At 42.2% G+C, this 18,717-nt stretch overlaps 1 protein-coding gene across 7 annotated transcripts in view; it reads right to left on the bottom strand.

Annotated features, from left to right (window-relative positions):
- Positions 1-18,717, bottom strand: part of PDGFRA (platelet derived growth factor receptor alpha) — a 43,399-nt gene that overhangs the window by 3,238 nt on the left and 21,444 nt on the right. For all 7 annotated transcript variants that reach the window (XM_006922504.3, XM_025040222.1, XM_015597596.2 and 4 more), the window contains exons 10-22: positions 17,932-18,125; positions 16,929-17,023; positions 16,584-16,716; positions 14,771-14,875; positions 14,270-14,380; positions 13,862-14,015; positions 12,826-12,992; positions 10,480-10,595; positions 10,010-10,132; positions 8,536-8,647; positions 7,155-7,254; positions 6,935-7,040; positions 5,855-6,096 (exon numbers count right to left, since the gene is read on the bottom strand). In XM_006922504.3, coding sequence (XP_006922566.1) covers positions 5,855-6,096; positions 6,935-7,040; positions 7,155-7,254; positions 8,536-8,647; positions 10,010-10,132; positions 10,480-10,595; positions 12,826-12,992; positions 13,862-14,015; positions 14,270-14,380; positions 14,771-14,875; positions 16,584-16,716; positions 16,929-17,023; positions 17,932-18,125 — 1,758 coding nt within the window. The remainder of the gene's footprint in view (positions 1-5,854; positions 6,097-6,934; positions 7,041-7,154; positions 7,255-8,535; positions 8,648-10,009; positions 10,133-10,479; positions 10,596-12,825; positions 12,993-13,861; positions 14,016-14,269; positions 14,381-14,770; positions 14,876-16,583; positions 16,717-16,928; positions 17,024-17,931; positions 18,126-18,717) is intronic.

Here is an 18,717-nt window from a genome sequence, read left to right as displayed (position 1 = left end):
CCTACTCAATTCAGCCTGTAAAAGTTAGGAGGAATCTGGGATGCTCTGGGATGCTCTGGGTCTAGCAGTCAGGAGTCACCATGGTGGTCCAGCCCTCTCTTCAAGCTCAGGGTGGCCTTGGGAGGGGAGTGGGCAAGAGTAAGGCAAGGCTAAATCGTGCTCCCCTAAATTCATAGGCTGAATTTGAAACCATATTATGACTATATTTGGAGATAGGACCTTTAAGAGAAGTAATTACGGTTAAGGTCATGAAAATGGAGACTTAATCCAACAGGACTGGTGTCCTTAAAAGAGGGCGAGACACCAGAAGTACTTACACACAGGAAAAGGCCATGTGAGGACACAGTGAGAAGGTGGCCGGCCACCTACAAGCCAAGGAGAGAGGCCCCAGGAGAAACCAAACCTGTCAACACCTTGATCTTAAACTTCCAGCCTCCAGAACTGTGAATAAATAAATTTCTGTGTTTAAGGCCCCCAGTCTGTGGTATTGTGTTATGACAAACTAAGCTACGACATGCATTATGTTCAGCCCACCTGTCAGGGCCGCAGTCTCACCTGACCTTGTTTAATCATTTGGGACTCAATTTCTGTGATTCAAAAATCAAATGTATCACCCCAGCAGAAGTTCTAATTACCTAATACAACAACTATTTTATCAACTAGAATTGTTCTCTCTATGGATTATGTATCAAATTCTGCAGTCTGGCCTCTTATACCTCTAGAAATGTTCTGGGTACCTTTCTTATGTTACATATCCCAATGTGACTTTCTAACTTTATTTAGAAGCATAATCCTTTTTAGAACTGAAACATTATTCCGAGCCCCCAAACACAAATTAACCAAGTAGATGATAGATGTGGTGGAGCATACTGAGACCCACTGCTCTGCCTTCCCACCCATATAAAGTTCTAATACAGATCCCCGAAACCTGGACAAACAGTATTTGTTAGAGGAATATAAACACATTTTTTAAATTCTCCTAAGGAAAGGATAAATAAGAGCTGTCTACACTTTATGCCTCAGTTGTCTGAGAGTGGTCACAATCACAAGCCTCCAAAATAATAATGTAATGTGTTTCTACCTAAACAATTGTATGTAGTCAACTGAATGACTGAGGCAGAAGGGAAAACAATATCCTCAATGAAGAGGGCAAAAAGAAAGAGAGAGAGATTCACAGCAACTTAGATTTTGAACCAAGGGCCACTATCACCTTCTCCTGACTCTATTCAAGCGCTATGCAAACAGAACGGGAAATTGGGTCATTCCATCTGGACTGTGTATGCCAATGGTTATAGTTATGGCTGTGCATTAGCATCATCTTGTAGTAAATTAATGGATCTAGGTAATGAACATCAATGGCTGCTAGTGTCACAAAAAGAGAGATAACTGGACAGTAGGTACCTCCTGACAGAAGTATACAGCACCATCTTTAAAACAAGTTTGCTAAAATCCTAACCTGAGTCAGATCAAGTCTCAAAAGGAACTACTAGTTTATAACAAATATAGGAGACAGAAGCACATGATAAAACACAGTACAGGATGCAATCGGCAAAATTTCGAATGTGGGAACTCTATAGGCAAATGCTCTTGTGGTTTCTTCACAAATAATATGCAAGGGGGCAAAAAGAGGCAAGACAAACTTATACAGACACACCAACCAAATGTGTGACTCTTATGTGGGTCTAGAAAAAAAAAAATGTAAAATATTTATGAGAAGATCAAGGAAACTGGAACACTGACTGGATATCTGATGCTCTTAACGATTTATTGTCAATTTGAGGGGTGAGATAATGGTATTATCGTTAATTCAAATAATTAGTTATTTTTCAAAATAGAGCACTTATCAGGGATTGCCAGACAAACGGCAGAGTAGGTAAATGCTGCACTCATCTCCTTCCTCACTCGCGATCACATCGAAATTACAATTAAACTACAGAACAACCATCATTGAGAATCACCTGAAATCTAGCTGAACAGAAGTCTTACAACTGAGAACATTCAGAAGAAGCTACCTCAAGACTGGAAGGAGGGGCAGAGATGTGGAACAAACTGGTCCCACACCCACATGTGGCAGTTAAAAATCGGGAGGGATAGCTCAGCTATGGAGGTCTCCCTGGAGGAGTAAGGGGTCCTGGCCCACACCAGGTTCCCCAACCTGGAGCATCAGTGCCAGGAAAAGAAGTCCCCACAACTTCTGGTTTTAGAAACCATCAGAGACTGTGGTTCAGTGAGACCAAGAGCTGTGAGAGTCCCAGGCATTCCTCTTAAAGGGCCCACTTGCAGACTTATTTGCTGATGGACTCATTTGCTCTGAGCTCCAGCACTGGGGTGCAGCAGCTCAATAGGTGCCAGGAACATATGAGGAAAAACTGAATTGTCTGGCTTCAGGGAGAGTGCCAGAGGGACAGCTTTCTCTCAGACAGAAGGACTGGCAGAGCCCTTGTTCCTTTGTTGATCCCTCCCCAATCCCAGCATGCAGACTTATGTGGGTGGCATATCTGAGTCTCCATCAACCTGACTAACACTGGTCACCCCACCCTGGTGATCACAAGGCCCCACTCTACCCAATTTGCGGGCCCACCCAAACTGCTTCCAGTGGCTTCTCCATGCAAACAGCCTAGGTAGGTTCATGCTGCAGATTTTCCTAAAATCTCTCAAAGGTTCACAAAACCCAAACAAGCAGCATCTGGCCTTGGCACTCCCTGTACCTCTTGCTGAGCAGTCCCAAGCCTGGCACTAGCGGCAGCCATGCCCCCTCTGAGGCACCTCCAAGCCCAGTATGGCAGAAAGATATCTGTGGATCACTTTGTGGCTCATGACAGGTGGCCCCAGGCAGGGCACAGGCAGCAGCTGAACTTGGCCTGTGGCAGAGGCCCCTCCCAGGAGGCCCTGGAGTCGGCATGCCTGGTGGTTGCTTCTGAGCCAGAGCACTACCCAGCTGCCTCCACAAATGACACACTCAAAGGGCAGATTGGGCAAGCACCAGAGCCCTGCTAAAGCCAATCCTGCTCCATAGGGGTCAGCCCCTCACCAGCCAGTCCTCACACCCAATCAGCCTGAGAATCAACCCCTCCCACTGAAGTGCAAACAGCAACCAAGGCTCAACTACAACAGGAGGGCACACACAACCCATACAAGGAACACACCTGGAGCACCCAGCTCAGGTGACCAGGGAAGACTGTGCCATTGTGCTTCACAGGACACCTACTACAAAAAACCCCTCTACAAAGACCAGGAGATGTAGCAGCCCTACTTAATACATAGGAACAAACACAGGGAAGCAGCCAAAATGGGGAGTCAAAGAAACATGTCCCAAATGCAAGAACAGAACAAAGCTCCAGAAAAAAAACTAAACAAAATGGAGACAAACAATCTACTAAGTGAAGAGTTCAAAACGCTGCTTATAAGAATGCACAATGAACTTAGGGGAAGAGTAGATGAACTCAGCGAGAACTTTAACAAAAAGATATAAAATGTAAAAATACAGATAGAAAACATAAAAGAGAACCAGTCAGAAATGAAGAATACAATAACTGAAATGAAAAATACATTAGAGGGAATCAAGAGTAGATTAGATGAAGCAGAGGATTCAGCAACAAGAAAAAAGAATCCAAAAAAATGACGATAGTTTAAGGGGCCTCTGTGACAACATCAAGCATACCAATATTCCCATTATAGGGGTTCCAGAAGGAGAAGAAAGAGAGCAAGGAATCAGAAATCTATTTGAAGAAATAATAATGGAAAACTTCCATAACTTGGCAAAAGAAATGAACACACAAGTCCAGGAAGCACAGAGAATACCAAACAATATAAACCCAAAGAGGCCCACATTAGGATACATCATAATTAAAATGCCAAAGCTTAAAGACAAAAAGAGAATCTTAAAAGCATCAAGAGGAAAGCAATTAGTTAACTACAAGAGAGCGCCCATAGACTGTCAGCTGCTTTCTCAACAGAAACTCTGCAGGCCAGAAGGGATTAGTATGAAACATTCAAAGTGGTGAAAAGCAAGGACCTACAACCAAGATTATTCTACCCAGCAAAGCTATCATTTAGAATCAAAAGACAGATAAAAAGCTTCCTAGACAAGAAAAAGGTAAAGGAGTTCATCAACACCAAACCAGTATTATAAGAAATGTTGAGAGGAATTTCTTTAGGAAAATAAAAAAAAAAAAAGATCAAAAACAGTAATAATAAAATGGCAATAAGTACATATCTAGCAACAATTACTTTAAATGTAAATAGATTAAATACTCCAATCAAAAGATAGAATGGTTGAATGGTTAAGAAAACCAGACCCTTACATATGCTGCCTACAAGAGATTCACTTCAGATCCAAAGACACGCACAGACTAAAAGATAAAAAAAAAGATACTTCATGAAAATGGAAACAAACAAAAATCAGCTGGGGTAGCAATACTTATTCTAGATAAAAGAGACAAAAAAATGGCTACAACAAGAGACAAAGAAGGACTCAGTAAGCCCACTTCTGGGTATTTATCTGAAGAAACTCAAAACACTACTTTGAGGGAACATGTGAACCCATACTGCAACATTATTTACAATAGCCAAGAAATGCAGGCAACCTGGGTGTCCATCAATAGATGAATAGATAAAGAAGAGGTGGTACATGAATACAATGGAATATTACTCAACCATAAAAAAAAATGAATGAAATCTTGCCATTTGCAACAACATGGATGGATCTAGAGGATATCATACTGAGTAGAATAAATCAGAGAAAGATAAATGTCATACAATTTCACTTATATGTGGAATTTAAAAAACAAAATAAAAGAACAAAACAGAAACAAACTCAGAGATAAGAGAACATTATGACAATTGCCAGATGAAAGGAGGGGTTGGGAGTAGTTGAAAAGAAGGGATTAAGACATCCAAACTGGTAGTTACAAAATAGTCATGAGAATGTAAAGTACAGCACAAAGAATATAGACAATACCATAATAACTATATATGGTGTCAGATGGGTACTAGATTTATCGGGATGATCACTTCATAAGTTATATAAATTTCAAATCGCTATATTGTTCACCTGAAACTAATGTTGTATGGCAATTGTAGTAGAAAAATAAAAAATTATTCAAATTAATTAATAAGAGCACTTATCTTTTAGCGATATATACTAATATCTTCACGGATGAAATGATATATCTAGGATCTGCTTCAAAATAATCCGGAGGGGACAGAGGAGGAGGAGTAGGTATAGCTATGCCTGCAGACTGGCCATGAGTTCATAAACGTTGAAAGTGAGAGATGGATACCTGACAATTTCACTATACTCTTTGAATTGTGCATGTTAGAAATTTCCCATGATACAAAGTTAAAAAGAAAGAACAAATCAGCCAGGGCACGCTTGGGCCCTACTCCCAGAGATTTCTTTGTTGGTCTGGATGAGGCTTATACATTAGTATTTTTCAAAACTCCCCAAGTAATTCCAACTTGCAGTTAAAGTTAAGAACTGTGATGGAGCATCATTACAGCTCAGTCCAGCCTCCTCAGTGGAATGACTAAGAAAACAAGAGATGCTTACAGTATCTCAATAACCTCAGGTGCTGCGTCAGTTTGATCTAATTACCTGAGGACTTAGGTCAAAGATTCCCCACCAGGGAAGCACATCTTTCCTTGCCCTATACCTCCCCCATCTCCAGGAAGCACATATTAGAATCATTTGGGAAATATTTTCAAAACTAAATAGACCCCTTCAAGATTCCACTCCTCACTCCCCGAGAACAGAGTCACCACCAGGAGCCTCATCATCCCGACAATGGCTCCTCTCCTTCAAGTGGAAGATGCAGAGGAGCTTTGCCAGAAGCTGAGGTGTGCCCATGTCTACCTATGTCTGTTTCTCTTGCCCAGGTCTTCTTCCTCAGGCACGGGGTCGATGTCCGGCAGAGGGATGATGTAGCCGCTGTCTGCACTCAGCCTCTGCTCATCAAGGCCACCCTCCCAGTCCTTCAGTTTGTCCTCTTCATTTTTATAGGTGACACCAATGTAGGCATTGTCAGCGTCCACGCGCATGCGTGCCACCGCCGGATGGTCACTCTTCAGGAAGTCCAGGTGAATCTTTTCATAACTCTATAAACATTCATTTCACATAGTTAATCAAATACTATTGACCAAACTGCAAAGAAAGAATACAGACGCTCGAACTACCTCACAGGTGTGGAGTTTAGACAACTGAAGGAGAGTCAGATGTCAACTATCCCCAGTGATGCAGGATGTAAAGGGCCACCAATGGCACAGATCTCCTGCTGGCAAGTCTTAAGATATCAAGAGCCCCTTCTCCAAGTCAGTAGCAATGCCTGTGCCCCTCTCCCACAAATATTCTACATGGTGACTAATCTGAATCTAAGAAATTGAGTTTATTACACAAGTGTGTCTGGGTTTCTTTCTCAGCATCTCAGCAGAAAGTTCTTTCATTCATTAACATATCCTGCTTGGTTCCATGAAATTACATTTGTTCTTTTGAACAATGCTTCTCATTCCACAAAAAAACCAGCTGGAGCCACAGATAACAGCTGAGCTTGTTCCTTCCAGTCAGCTGGTAAAAGCCAATTTTGCATGGATTTAAGTGCATTCAAATTAGTGATTTAATGGCTGTGGATGCCCTGAGACTTCTGACTGCACAGTAGCTTCAGATACTCAAAACATCTGGAGAACAAAGTGCTTACAGGTGTTGCACCCTGAAGATGAAAAAGGAGCCCTGGGAGAAGGGGAGGGTTTTCATTCACCATTGTTACCAGGGCCTGGGGAGCACTCCATGAAGCCCAACCACTGTATCACTCCATCTTTTTCTTCCTTTGAAAATGTTCCTAAAAAACAGTAAATAGTGCTCCTTGCTCACATAACTATCTGCTACTGTCTTCTCCCTTTGCTCATTCCTTTTTGCCCATCTAAAGAAGCCCAGACAAACCTTTTTATATTGTCCAGGCAGCAGGTTCTCCACAATTTCACTCAGGTGGTAAAAGGAGGGTCTCTTCTCCGGCTCACTGTTCCAGCACTTCACCATGATCTCATAGCTGGAGGAGCACAGAACTCAGAGTGGGCACAGGGAGGAGCTACAGGGCACCCCCCCCACCCCCACAGACCCACTGAACATGAACACAAGGCCCATGGGATGGGGAGAGGCTCACACTTCACTGGTGGCGTGGTCAGGCTTGGCCATTCGGTACCCACTCTTGATCTTGTTGTAGAAAGTAGAATCCACCATCATGCCTGGGTAGGGTGTGCCACCTGAAAGCCAAAACGGAAAGCAGCCAGAATTAACGAGAGTGCGGTACCATTGAAGCATTTGGGGTGATACAGCACCCTTAGGAAAGGTTTGGGGATCCCCAGCTTCAAGTACTGGTTCTTTCAAGGAAACAAAATGTTATCATTTCTCTGCTCATATCTTAAATTTAAACAGGATTCGAGGTTGCTCAAGCCCAGACACCCTAAGCAAAAATTCTACATCTCTAGAAAAAGCACAAAAGAGTTTTCAACGTTTCTAACTACTGGATCTACATACACAAAGTGAAATAGAAAACCAAGAGAAATTCTAAATCATTGATGGCAAAAAAGTCATTTTCACCAGAAGTGTTCAAATAATTAAAGCAAAAGTCAAAGTTGGGGCTTGAAATGTTTAGATAATTCTCTAGTTTTAACGGACTACGAGACCTGGTTAAGCTGCAAGCTGGGATGGTCCGTGGTGATATCCAAGAAGGAAGAATTGGGATAGAAAAGGATAGCAGGCAGGGAAGACATGCTTTACTATCACATCAGGAGAACATTAATTCATGAAACGCTTCAAATGTTTACGGTCAAGGCCAGGTCAAATTTAGTTTCCTTGCCAAAGCCTTCCAAAACCACTCCGGGACTCCTCTCTCCTTTCTCCGAACTTCCATTACAATTTTAAATGAGGACCACAGAGTTTATCACTAAGGTCAGAGTCATGAATCACTCCTCTCTGAGGACCCTCACTTGGCAACACGGGGCACCTGTGTTTTTCAGTACCCAATGACTGACTAAATGACTAGGAGTTTTCTCTCCTCTGGAATGACGACCAGAAAGGAGGGGTCCCACCCGGGAGGGTCCCACCCTTTTCCTTGCCACACTACCTTTCACCTGAGCATCTATCACCACGAGGTGAGGAAGCAGTTACTCTCCTCTAGCGAACCCACTTAACTTAAAGTCCAGCGTGAAAAAGCAGTTGGTGAGTGGATGTCATCGGGAGCATTTCCAGTAGGATAAAGTCACTCTGGGGTAGCCCAAATGAGGGGAGGGCAAAGGCCAAGGGTGAGAGCAAAGGTCAAGGGTGAAAGCACAGTTTCCCAGGACCCCCCATCTCATTCTGCATGGGCACACAACAGATGCTGTACATGCACAATGTGTGATATAAACTGGCTGCAGGGTGTTTGACTCACACTAGGTATCTTACATTGATTACATCCTGAAGCTTGAAAAACACAGTATTTCCCTTCCACTGTTCTGGTTGTTCCAGAACAACCCAGACTAGCAGAGATGTCAGGCCCATACCAAGGGAAAAGATCTCCCACAGCAGAATGCCGTAAGACCAGACGTCGCTCAGTGTGGTGTAGAGGTTGTCGAAGATGCTCTCAGGAGCCATCCACTTCACAGGGAGGAAGGTCTGCAGGGAAGAAGGTAGGAAATGAAACCCAGTGTACACACCGATGGTCTGCAGCAGCAGAAACAGAAAGGGGTTCTCTTTGGGCTCCTAATAACTTATACTAACAGCCTTGCCCTGCATGAGTATCTTGTGTGTGTGTGTTCACTGCTATACTCTCAGCCCTCCGAAGAATGCCTGACACCTAGTGGGTGCTCAATAAATAGCTGATGGTCAGTGCTGCCTGTGATGTCCTCCCAACGAATAACATCCAAAAATATTTAATCCTGAATTTTTTTCCCAAAATGTATGAATCCTGAATGGATCTTCCCCTATTTTCAGGTGTTCCTAGGAGCAAAATTAAGAACAGATTCAGTGATCTGAAAGCAAATTACATTTTTGAACTTTGAGAAATAGTCATTTGCTATTACAAAGAGTCTGACATAATTATAATTCTACAGCCTCTTTTGTGAAGCCATACAACCTTCCATGGACATACTAAACTAAGGCAGGTACCTCCAGTAGCCCCATGAGTATCCTTCCACCACCTGAGATTGCTGGGAAGATAACAGAGATTCATAAGCTTTTTGAACAGCTAAGAAATGGGCTCTACCAAGTCCACTGATTTGTTCAAGGTACCTAAAACTAAAAGTCATGACCACAAAGTACATGAAACACACAGAGCGTGCACACAGCCCAGAGTCTTTCTCTAGGTGGATGCAGCAGCCCCATGAGCTGTCTCACAACCAGTACAGTGGAGTGATTTGAAACTGTTCCTACAGGTGGCACATGTGTCCCCAGCTACTCCATCTGCTTAGAGGTGAAAGGGGTGGAGAGAAAGGTCAAATGTGAGATAGAATTACTATCTTTAAGGAAACTGTGCCTCTAAGATATATGAATGTAAACGGTTTTAACATTTTTGAGGTCACAGACACCACTTGAAATTTTGATAAAAGTTAGTGACACTTTTCTTGGAAATGAATGCATATACACAAGTGTGCACAATTGACATGTTAACAGCTAATACTTATTGGGTGCTTGTAAGCGTCAGGCACTGTCCTAAGCATTTTACATGAATTCACTGACTTAATCTTCCACAGTAATGCAGGAGTTGGCTACTATTATTGTGTTCCTGCCACAGACAGGGAAACTAAGACACAGAATGGTCAAGTAATTCATCCCAAACCTCACACTAGGAGCTGGTGCTCATACCCAGGCAGTGTGCTGCAGAGTCATGCTTTTCTTCCTGACTCTCTGGAGCCCTTCATGAGTCTCATGGACTCCATGTTGAAAATACAGGCACCCAAATAGCTAGAAGCAACACCTGAATTCAGAAATTCAAGTGAGGGAGGACGAGCATGCCAAATGACAGAGGAGAGCACATACACTGCCTTTCGACACGTAGTTGGAATCGTGCATAATATCTCTGGCCAGGCCAAAGTCACAGATCTTCACAATTTTCCCTTGTGCCAGGAGGACGTTGCGAGCGGCCAGGTCCCGGTGGACACACTGCACAGAAAGGGAAGAAACGATGTCAGTCAATCCATCCGCTGCTAGAGTGCTTCGCTCCTGAGAGACTGAGCACCTCATGGTGGCGTGTGGACCTACCCAGCACTTCTCAGGGAGGCATAAAGAGCTCACCTTCCCCGGGCTCTCATCCCAACCTCTTCCAAGAATGAGAAAGCTCTAGAGATAAGTAGACACCTGATAGTGTCAGATTCCCTGCTCTGCTTTGGGGAAGAGATAGAGAGAAGCAGCCATTGCTACTGGCCTCTCCAAGATCTATCTTCCACGCTCACCATGCTCAGACCTACAGCCTGGGTCTAAAGAGTTGTCTGATCCTTGAGCACACTTACATTTTTTGAAGCCAAAAATTCCATTCCTCGGGCAACCTGATAGGTAAAGCTCAACAAATCCAACAAAGTAAGGCCTTCCGAGTTATCATCTGAAAGAAGGTTTTTGACTTCCGAATCTGCAGAGAAGGAATATAGCATGTTGGTGCTGGTGGATGGCATGAAACGTCACCCACTGCGCCACTCCCACAGGGTGTCCACTTGTCAGGCTGCAGAGGCTTGTCCAAAAAAATATATCTAAAATTTTTTCTTATATAGAGTTTCTGCGTGACTGGTTAGTATCTAAACTATGCAAGTTCTAGACAAAATACCTTGGAATTTAGAAATGACCTTTTCAGATGGAAGTGAAAATCTGTTAGTAACTCGCCTTATTCAGGACTAAAGACATGAATAAAATCGGACTTTGTTAAAAATATACATGTTACATATTTAAGGCTAAAGACTAAAAAAATCTAACTATATTATAAAACAGAAAATAAGTAAAAAAAAATTGAAAAGTAAAAAATACTATGCAAAGCCTCTATTTTTAAAAAGAAATATATCAACAGAAACATATATCTAGTTTAGTATATATGTGTGTGTGTGTGTGTGTGTGTGTGTGTGTGTGTGTGTGTGCGTGTGTATATACACACACACACACACACACACATATATACTAAACTAGATATATGTTTCTGTTGATATGTTTCTGTTGATATATATATATATCCATAAGAACCAATTTAATGGATTCTCACATATTTTGTGGTTTGCCTCCCAAATTTCTTTTTCAATTTTAGTTAGCAAATCACCTCAGCCACCATTAAAAAACACATACCCACTAAAATCTTCCATCATGAATATACATGAGGGCCCTTTGAAAAAGTAGCTTCTAGGAATTTTTTTCTTTTTCTTTTTAAAGCCACCTTCATAGTACTTGGCTTATTTGGTAAATGAAAGCAACCACCAGTCAGACTAGAGGTAGTAATCTAAAGATCAATGCCAATGACTTTGCTTTTAGGTCCCTTTGTAACTTGTCCACTTTCCCGTGTTAGTCTCATCTGGAAGGGTCCCAGAGTTTTCGAGGAAGGAGGCAATCTAGGCCAGCAGTTCTCAGTTCTTTTTGAAAATTTTCAGGCAAGTGCAGAGTAGCTGCAGCCATTCACATTTTTCCAGCCAGCCGGGAGCAAGCCAGAAAACAGCAGTCTGCCTGCCAACGGGTCCTGGGCTGCGCATGAATCAGGTTCCCCTGACATCTGGAGCCAGGTCCAGCCTAGGAAGCAATGTAAACTATTTTTAGCAATACAGGAGGGGAGAGGAAGCACTGATTCCGACAACCCTCACTGGCTAATCTTTAAAAAGAGCTTGGAAGTTTACCCACTTGGCAGTGGGAAATGAATGGAACTTGGAACTGCAGTGATGGAAAATATTGTGTACTGAACTTTGCAAAATGAGCACATTCTTTTTGTAATGGATTGTACCTTTCACTTAAGAACCCTGAAAGCATTCAGAGCACATCGGTGATTTTCAAAACAATTTCCACAGCAGCTCAACGTTTTCTTGCATCGACCAATGGGCGGGTTCAGACCCAATAGTACAAGTTCACAGAACAAGTCAACATCAGACCCATTTAGAAGCCTCCTCCCCACTCCAAGCCTGTGATTAGACTAGAACGCTGGAGAGGCCACCCCCGCTGCAGATGTGTGGTGGTCCATCTAGTCCGGGCATCAGCTGGGCTTTCTGGAGTTTATGAATCAATTCAACCCTGACACATGCTCATCTGCTTTGAAAACAGAGGGACCTTCCTTCAAATAACATTCAGTTTTAGAAAATATAACCTCAAGATATCCACTTTCCAGTTTCTATCACAAATTGGGTTTAGCAAAGCTAAAAGAAAGGCTACTGAACTCATAGATATCAGAGACTTACATATTTAAATTTTACAAAATAGTATTAGGAACCAACATAAGATTGCCCACTTTTAATTTTGCCAAGTAAGGGCATTGAGAAAAAAGATCAATTATCATCAAACTGTCATTAAAAAAAAAAAAAGACATTAACATAAAAAAATAAAGCTTCTATCAGAATAAACAATTTTTTTAAATGATTACATTTAAAATCTGAAAAAATTTATTACATAAGGTCTGTCTTTATTCTTTTATTCTTTTTCTTCTTTTCACTTCACAGGCCACAAACCGATGAAAACATGGCACAGACCTAGTTGAAATGCAGAACTGCATTTAGGGACCGTGTGGCCTGGCAGTTCTACTTACCACGCCTGCTCACCTCCCTCTGAGTATTTTAAGTATCACATTAAACCACCGGAAGATCACAACACTCAAAGAGTGAGGTGAGCAAAGACATTTTTACCTAACATAGATTTCTTCTTATATGAGGCTGGGCGATCATACAGCGATCTCTGGATGTCTGAATATTTAGAAACCTCTTTCCTTTCCAGCATGGGGACATACTGTGTGGTATCAGCTTGCTTCATGTCCATGTAGTCACCATTGTTTTCAAAAGATAAAATAACATAACTGCAAAAACAGAAAAATAATCCTTATCCAGGCGCCCCTCTGTAGTGATCAGCAATATTCGGTCAGTGACAAGCAGGTGCCTACCGTCTGCAGGGTAGTATGGTGGGCAGGGGGGCGGCAGAGGGAGTGAAAGCAAAACCAACGCACACCCTTCACATGAGATGACACAGTTGGGAAGATGAGTGTGAATCAATAACCACACAAGTACACAGATCATCTCAATTCAGGTGTGCCTGTCTTAATTCCGTTTTTCAATTCACAGGTCACAAACCCATGCCACATGACCATGTGCCTTAGACAGACAATTCCTGCTACTCAATAGTTTTAGCACCAATTTGGTGTCCATCGAGTAATTTAATGTAAAGTGAACTCACTGTACTTTCCGATGTTACAGAACTTCATATCTGCAGAGAACTTTACAGCCGCTCACAGGTTTCTGCAGTGGGGATCACTATCATTGGCTTGATTTATAGGCCTGGGTTCAGCAAGAACCAGTATCTCAAGTTTGAAGATCCTCAGAGAGTTTCTTTCACTGAGGCATCCCTAGCCAGAGCAGCATTCGATAGATCTTAAGCGGACCACATATAAATAGGAATATGGCTCCCCGAACAATTTCAACTCTTGCTCTCATTCAAACCTATCAGCAAGGCCCTCCACATGATATCCTGGTCCAAAACACCTGCACATATCATGTAACAATCGCCACCATGACGTGGGACGATGGGGCAGGCAGTTGGACTCTAAGTCTTGCTACCTCCTGGCACGGAATCTACATCTACAGACATGGATTCTGTCAGGACATGGGGTCTCTCTACTGGTGAGGCTCATTAGACAATTATTCACAGCAATGTCTCTCTCTCCACACTCACCTCCGCGTGCTTTCATCAGCGGGGTTCAATCCGAAGATGTCCAGCTCTTTCTTTGGCTTCTCTGGGTGGCGGCTCAGGAAGCTGTCTCTATTCTTATGCAAATAGTTGACCAAATCCCCATAGAAACAGTACTCAGTGATGATGTAAATGGGGCCTGTAGGGACCAAAATGGGTTAGGAGATGAGTATGAAAATGAAAAACAGAGAAGCCATGAATTGCTGTTTGCACTGGCAAGAGATGTTGCTCAAAAACAAGCTTTCATTAGTTCAATGGAATCCAGCCAACTCCATTCAAGGGACTTATATTCGTTGGCATGTTTACAGAACGGAGAATTAAAAAGCCGGTTTGACAGTTTTTACAAAGGTATGTGTTCTATGAAAATCCTCCCTCCCAGGTCAGTAAGCCTACCTGACTTGGTACAGGCTCCCAGCAAGTTTACAATGTTTAAATGCGGCCCCAGGTGAGTCATTATCTTCAGTTCAGACATGAGAGCTTGTTTTTCACTGGATCTGGCTGTGGCTGTTGAAGAAATAAATCACCTATCATTTCAACTGAGCTACCGACTTCCCCAAAAAAGCTAAAAACATGGCTAATCCTGTGATCAGATATTATTTTATTTACCAAGAGTCTAAAATAGAAATAGATAGTGGTTCGATTTAGACCTTAATAACATCCTTAGTCTTTACAGTTAAAAAAAAAAGTAACTAAAAATCACTCTTGATTTTCCAACATACAGGCAATAAAAACAATGTAAATATATCTAATCGACAAAAGGGTCTAAATACATATAAAACCTAAAGTCTAAAGAACCGAGGTTTAGTCCTAGTTTTGGCATTTACTAGCTCTGTGATTTGGAGCAATTCAGTTAATATCTCCATGCTCAAAAAATCCCCAGGAAGGGAAACTTACGTTTAAGCATCTTTACTGCCACTTTCATGACAGGTTGGGACCGGCTTAATCCATAGGCAGTTCCTTCAACCACTTTCCCAAATGCACCAGATCCCAGGATACGACCTGTGGACAACCAGAACTATTAACACAGAGAGACATCAGGCGTCTCATCGGCTTTATTTACCACAGACAGTCCTCATGGGTGCACAGTTGGGTGGTGTTTTTCCTGTAAGCATAATGATTCCTCCAAGACATCATGTCAAAGCCAGAATTGAGGCCACTCGGAAGGAAATTAGTATAATTGCCTTTGTCAAATAACATTTGCAAAGGAAAGGAAAACACAGACGGGAGAAAGGAGGGTGCAGCACTCCCTGGTGGGAGCATTCTGTCTACCAGCTCCCATGCTGGGCCAGACTATGCTCAGGCTCCGTAGCACTTGCTTTCTGTGGCTCTCGCCCAAATCCCCTGGTCCTCTGCCCTTCTGTTTTCCATATGCAAACATAGGCATCTTTTGCATCAATAAGTCCTTATCCACTGGAAATACTTAAGTATTCAAGATGTCCTTGATGCTAGTGAGTGATGAAGTAAATTTCAGGCTAGTCCCTTTGCTGCCTGTTTCTCTCGAAGACCAAGAATTGCACAGGCTAAAGCTGCCCAGGGAACATATTTGGCTGCGTGTCGGGAGGTACAAAAAGGAATGCAAGCTGTCATCTCTCCTCTTAAAAAGCTCATGGTCTAAAAAGGGACCTTTCCCAGAGTGGTCAGTCTCACCACGTAGAGCCAAGTTGGGCAAGGACAGCTCCTAAAGGACACTAAGAGCACTGCCTCTGACTGCATGTCTGCACTGCTGGAAGCTGCACCTGGAGAGGCACTGCTTCCCCAGCAACTGGGAATACACCAGAGCAAACAGAGCCCAGAAGTGCCCCTGGCAGGTTAGGGATGTTGCCCTTTTCCCCATATTTTATTGCTTTTTAACTTCCCTCAGGTCTTTGTCCCTTTTTGTAAAAAGGGTGGGGACATATAATAAAGAAAGTTTAGTTTTCAGGTATAAGTACTTGAAATTGAGAGTATCTGGAATGTCTTGTTTGAATTCAAGTTAAGCAACTCTCTAAGTCCCAATCTCATTGTATTTTGGAATCAGACAAGTTGATAATTAAAAACTACCTTTGGCATTCTCCAAAGTACATACCATTAGAAAAAACATGGTGACACAATCTAGGTCTAACTTTCATTCCTTTGTCCTGTTTTCATTCATTCAGAATGTGATTTTTTAGAAAATGCCCTGGACTAAAGCTTCATGTATTTGGTCTCAGCCCAAGATTGAAATATTTGAAAAGTTTGTGCTAAACTGACTTAATTATTCTTACATGTTTTGCTTTTTAAAATGTACCTATAGTTTTATATTCTTAATATGTATATTCTAAAGAAGTATCTACTACAACCTCAGAATGTACTAGGTCAAAATATATTTTGTGGTTGTCCTCATTCATTTCTCATCTGTTTCCTTTTAGTCACAGAAATTCAGGTCATTTTCAACTTGTGTCATATCCAAAGCAAAGCCATTTTGATGGGTATCTCTGGCACGTCTCCTCATATTCTCTTCTCTTTTTATAAAATGTTCTTTAACCATAATTTGCTATTTTAAAAAATCACTAGTGATCTAATTAACTCATTTTCAAGACAAAAAAATATATATTCCTGAAAGCCAATTTCTATTGCCTAACTCTTAAAGCACAAGCTCAGACCCCTCATTCTTCCATGGGCCTGTAAAGAGTCCAGTTATATACAAATCGAAAGGGAGTCTTGGGAGGTCACCCCAGTAGGAGCTTACCCAGCACTAGTCCATCTCTTGGAAACTCCCATCTCGAGTCATAAGGCAGCTGCATCGGGTCCACATAAATATATTCATGTCCATCGGGGCTGATTGATTCAATGACCCTCCAGCGAATTTCATACCTCGGTTTCTATAAATGACCAGGACAGGTAACTGGTGAATTACCAAGTCCAAAGGCACCAAAGCTTAACTGCAGCAGCAAAGTGACTGGACACAGTAGGATTCAAAACATTCATTCAACACATAACTACTGAGCTCCTTGTATGTGCCAAGCACTGAACTAGGTTGCTATTCTTCTTGTTCTTACCAGCTTCGAAATTTTTAGTTGAGAAAAATATCTACCTGTTTCCAAATGACAACCAGGACAATCAGTGAGATGATCACAATCACCAAGAGCACCAGGACTGCGGCTGCCACCGTGAGTTCAGAACGCAGAGCTGGAAGAGAAAGAGAAAGGCATGATGGAGAATTTGCATGAACATGCAGAGGGCAGATAGTCAGTGTGCCTGTTTCTGGGCCAGAAATCTCTCATTGCTGGTGGAGAAGCATGAGGGCTGCCTGGATCATTTTGTGGATGGGCAATTATCTATACATGAGACTACTCCAGCTCCTCCCTTTGAAGAGAATGGGACAAAATTCAATCGGGGGAATGCAATACTCTCTCGAAAGGTGCTCCAACATTAACCTCCTGGACAGAATGTGAATTGGAATATAAAGACTGATAAATGAGATTGAGAATTACTATAATTTCAGAAATTTAAGTTCAGTTTATTTTGAAAGGTTGCATTTTGTTTATGTTGCTTTTGGCTTCGTTAATTTTTTTAAAGAATTCAACCTGTCTCAACTGTTGTGAGGAGCAACAGGGTAAATGATACTTCTTCCTCCTTCCATTCCCACACTCAGACTCAAGAGACCGGGTAGTGATATTGTTAGATATGTGAAATGCCGAGGGCGCCTCTGCAAGGTTCAGTCCTGTATCTGAATCTGAAAGAAAGGGCTCCCACACAAATGCCCTGAGAAGGCCCTGTAAGAGTGTTCAGAGCTGAATTTCTGCCTTGGGACCTTCGTTCCTATAGGACTCCATTGGGGAGTCAAAGTTCCACCTGAAGGAGAAAGAGCTCGGCTGATGATTTTTTTTTTTTTTTTTGAGGGTTTGTATTTTAATTTATTCTATTTTATTTTATTTTATTTTTTTATTTATTTATTCATATTTTTAGCCATTTTTTATTAAAATTATTGGGGTGACATTGGTTAATAAAATCAAATAAGTTTCAAGTGTACACTTCAATAATATGTCATATATCGGCTGATGATTTAGAGTTGTCCTGACTTATGAACAACTCACTGGGAGCCACCAGCTTCAGCTCTCGGTTCTCAGCCCCAAGAAGATTCTTAGCCAGACATCGAACCGCAATAGTCTCCTCCACTTTGGCGAACGTCACCCGGCCCTCCACCGTACTCCTGTCCCGGAGGTGGACCTCCGTGACGATGTTTGAGATGTTGTTGGCCAAAATCGTCCATGAAGTCTCATTATTACATCTGGAGAGAGAAAAAGTACATAAATACAAAGCCAATCATCAGCAGTAATGGAGGTGAGTGGAGCAGTGAGAATTATCTAAGATAACACGCCATTCTTACCTCGTCTACATTTGGAGGTGGGGCGACAGGTTGATTTTTTTATTTTACAAACATATTAACATTAACATTGATTTGCACACACCCAATAGAAAATAACTTATATGTGGATAATTGAAAGTTAACTATTCATGAAGGCAAGACAGAAATAAACACGATCAATGAAATATAACTGCCAATCCCAAGCCTCGAACCCAGGAGTAAACTGAACAATTCGAGTCCAAGAATGTCCCAATTTTGCCCTCCTTCAAAAAGGCCTGGCAGCCTCCCTTCTCTCCATCTACATTGCGAAGAGCTCCTAAGGTGTCCCTGGGGTTGGAGTGACCTCCTGGCTGAGTTATGGAACCTAGATTCCAGCTCCAGTTAAGGTCCAAGACCAGTCCCTTGGCCCTAAGAAAGTGCAGATCTAGGAGTCTCAGCCTGAAGGAGGAGCAACTGAGGCTTCTGAACACAGCCAGTCACCACAGGCAGAAGTGTGACCATGTCACTCATTTGC

Source organism: Pteropus alecto, unplaced genomic scaffold (genome assembly GCF_000325575.1).
Source record: "Pteropus alecto unplaced genomic scaffold, ASM32557v1 scaffold57, whole genome shotgun sequence".
Taxonomy (NCBI): Eukaryota; Metazoa; Chordata; class Mammalia; order Chiroptera; family Pteropodidae; genus Pteropus; species Pteropus alecto.
Note: the sequence above shows the minus strand (reverse complement) of the source record. Positions and strands in the feature narration are given on the sequence as shown.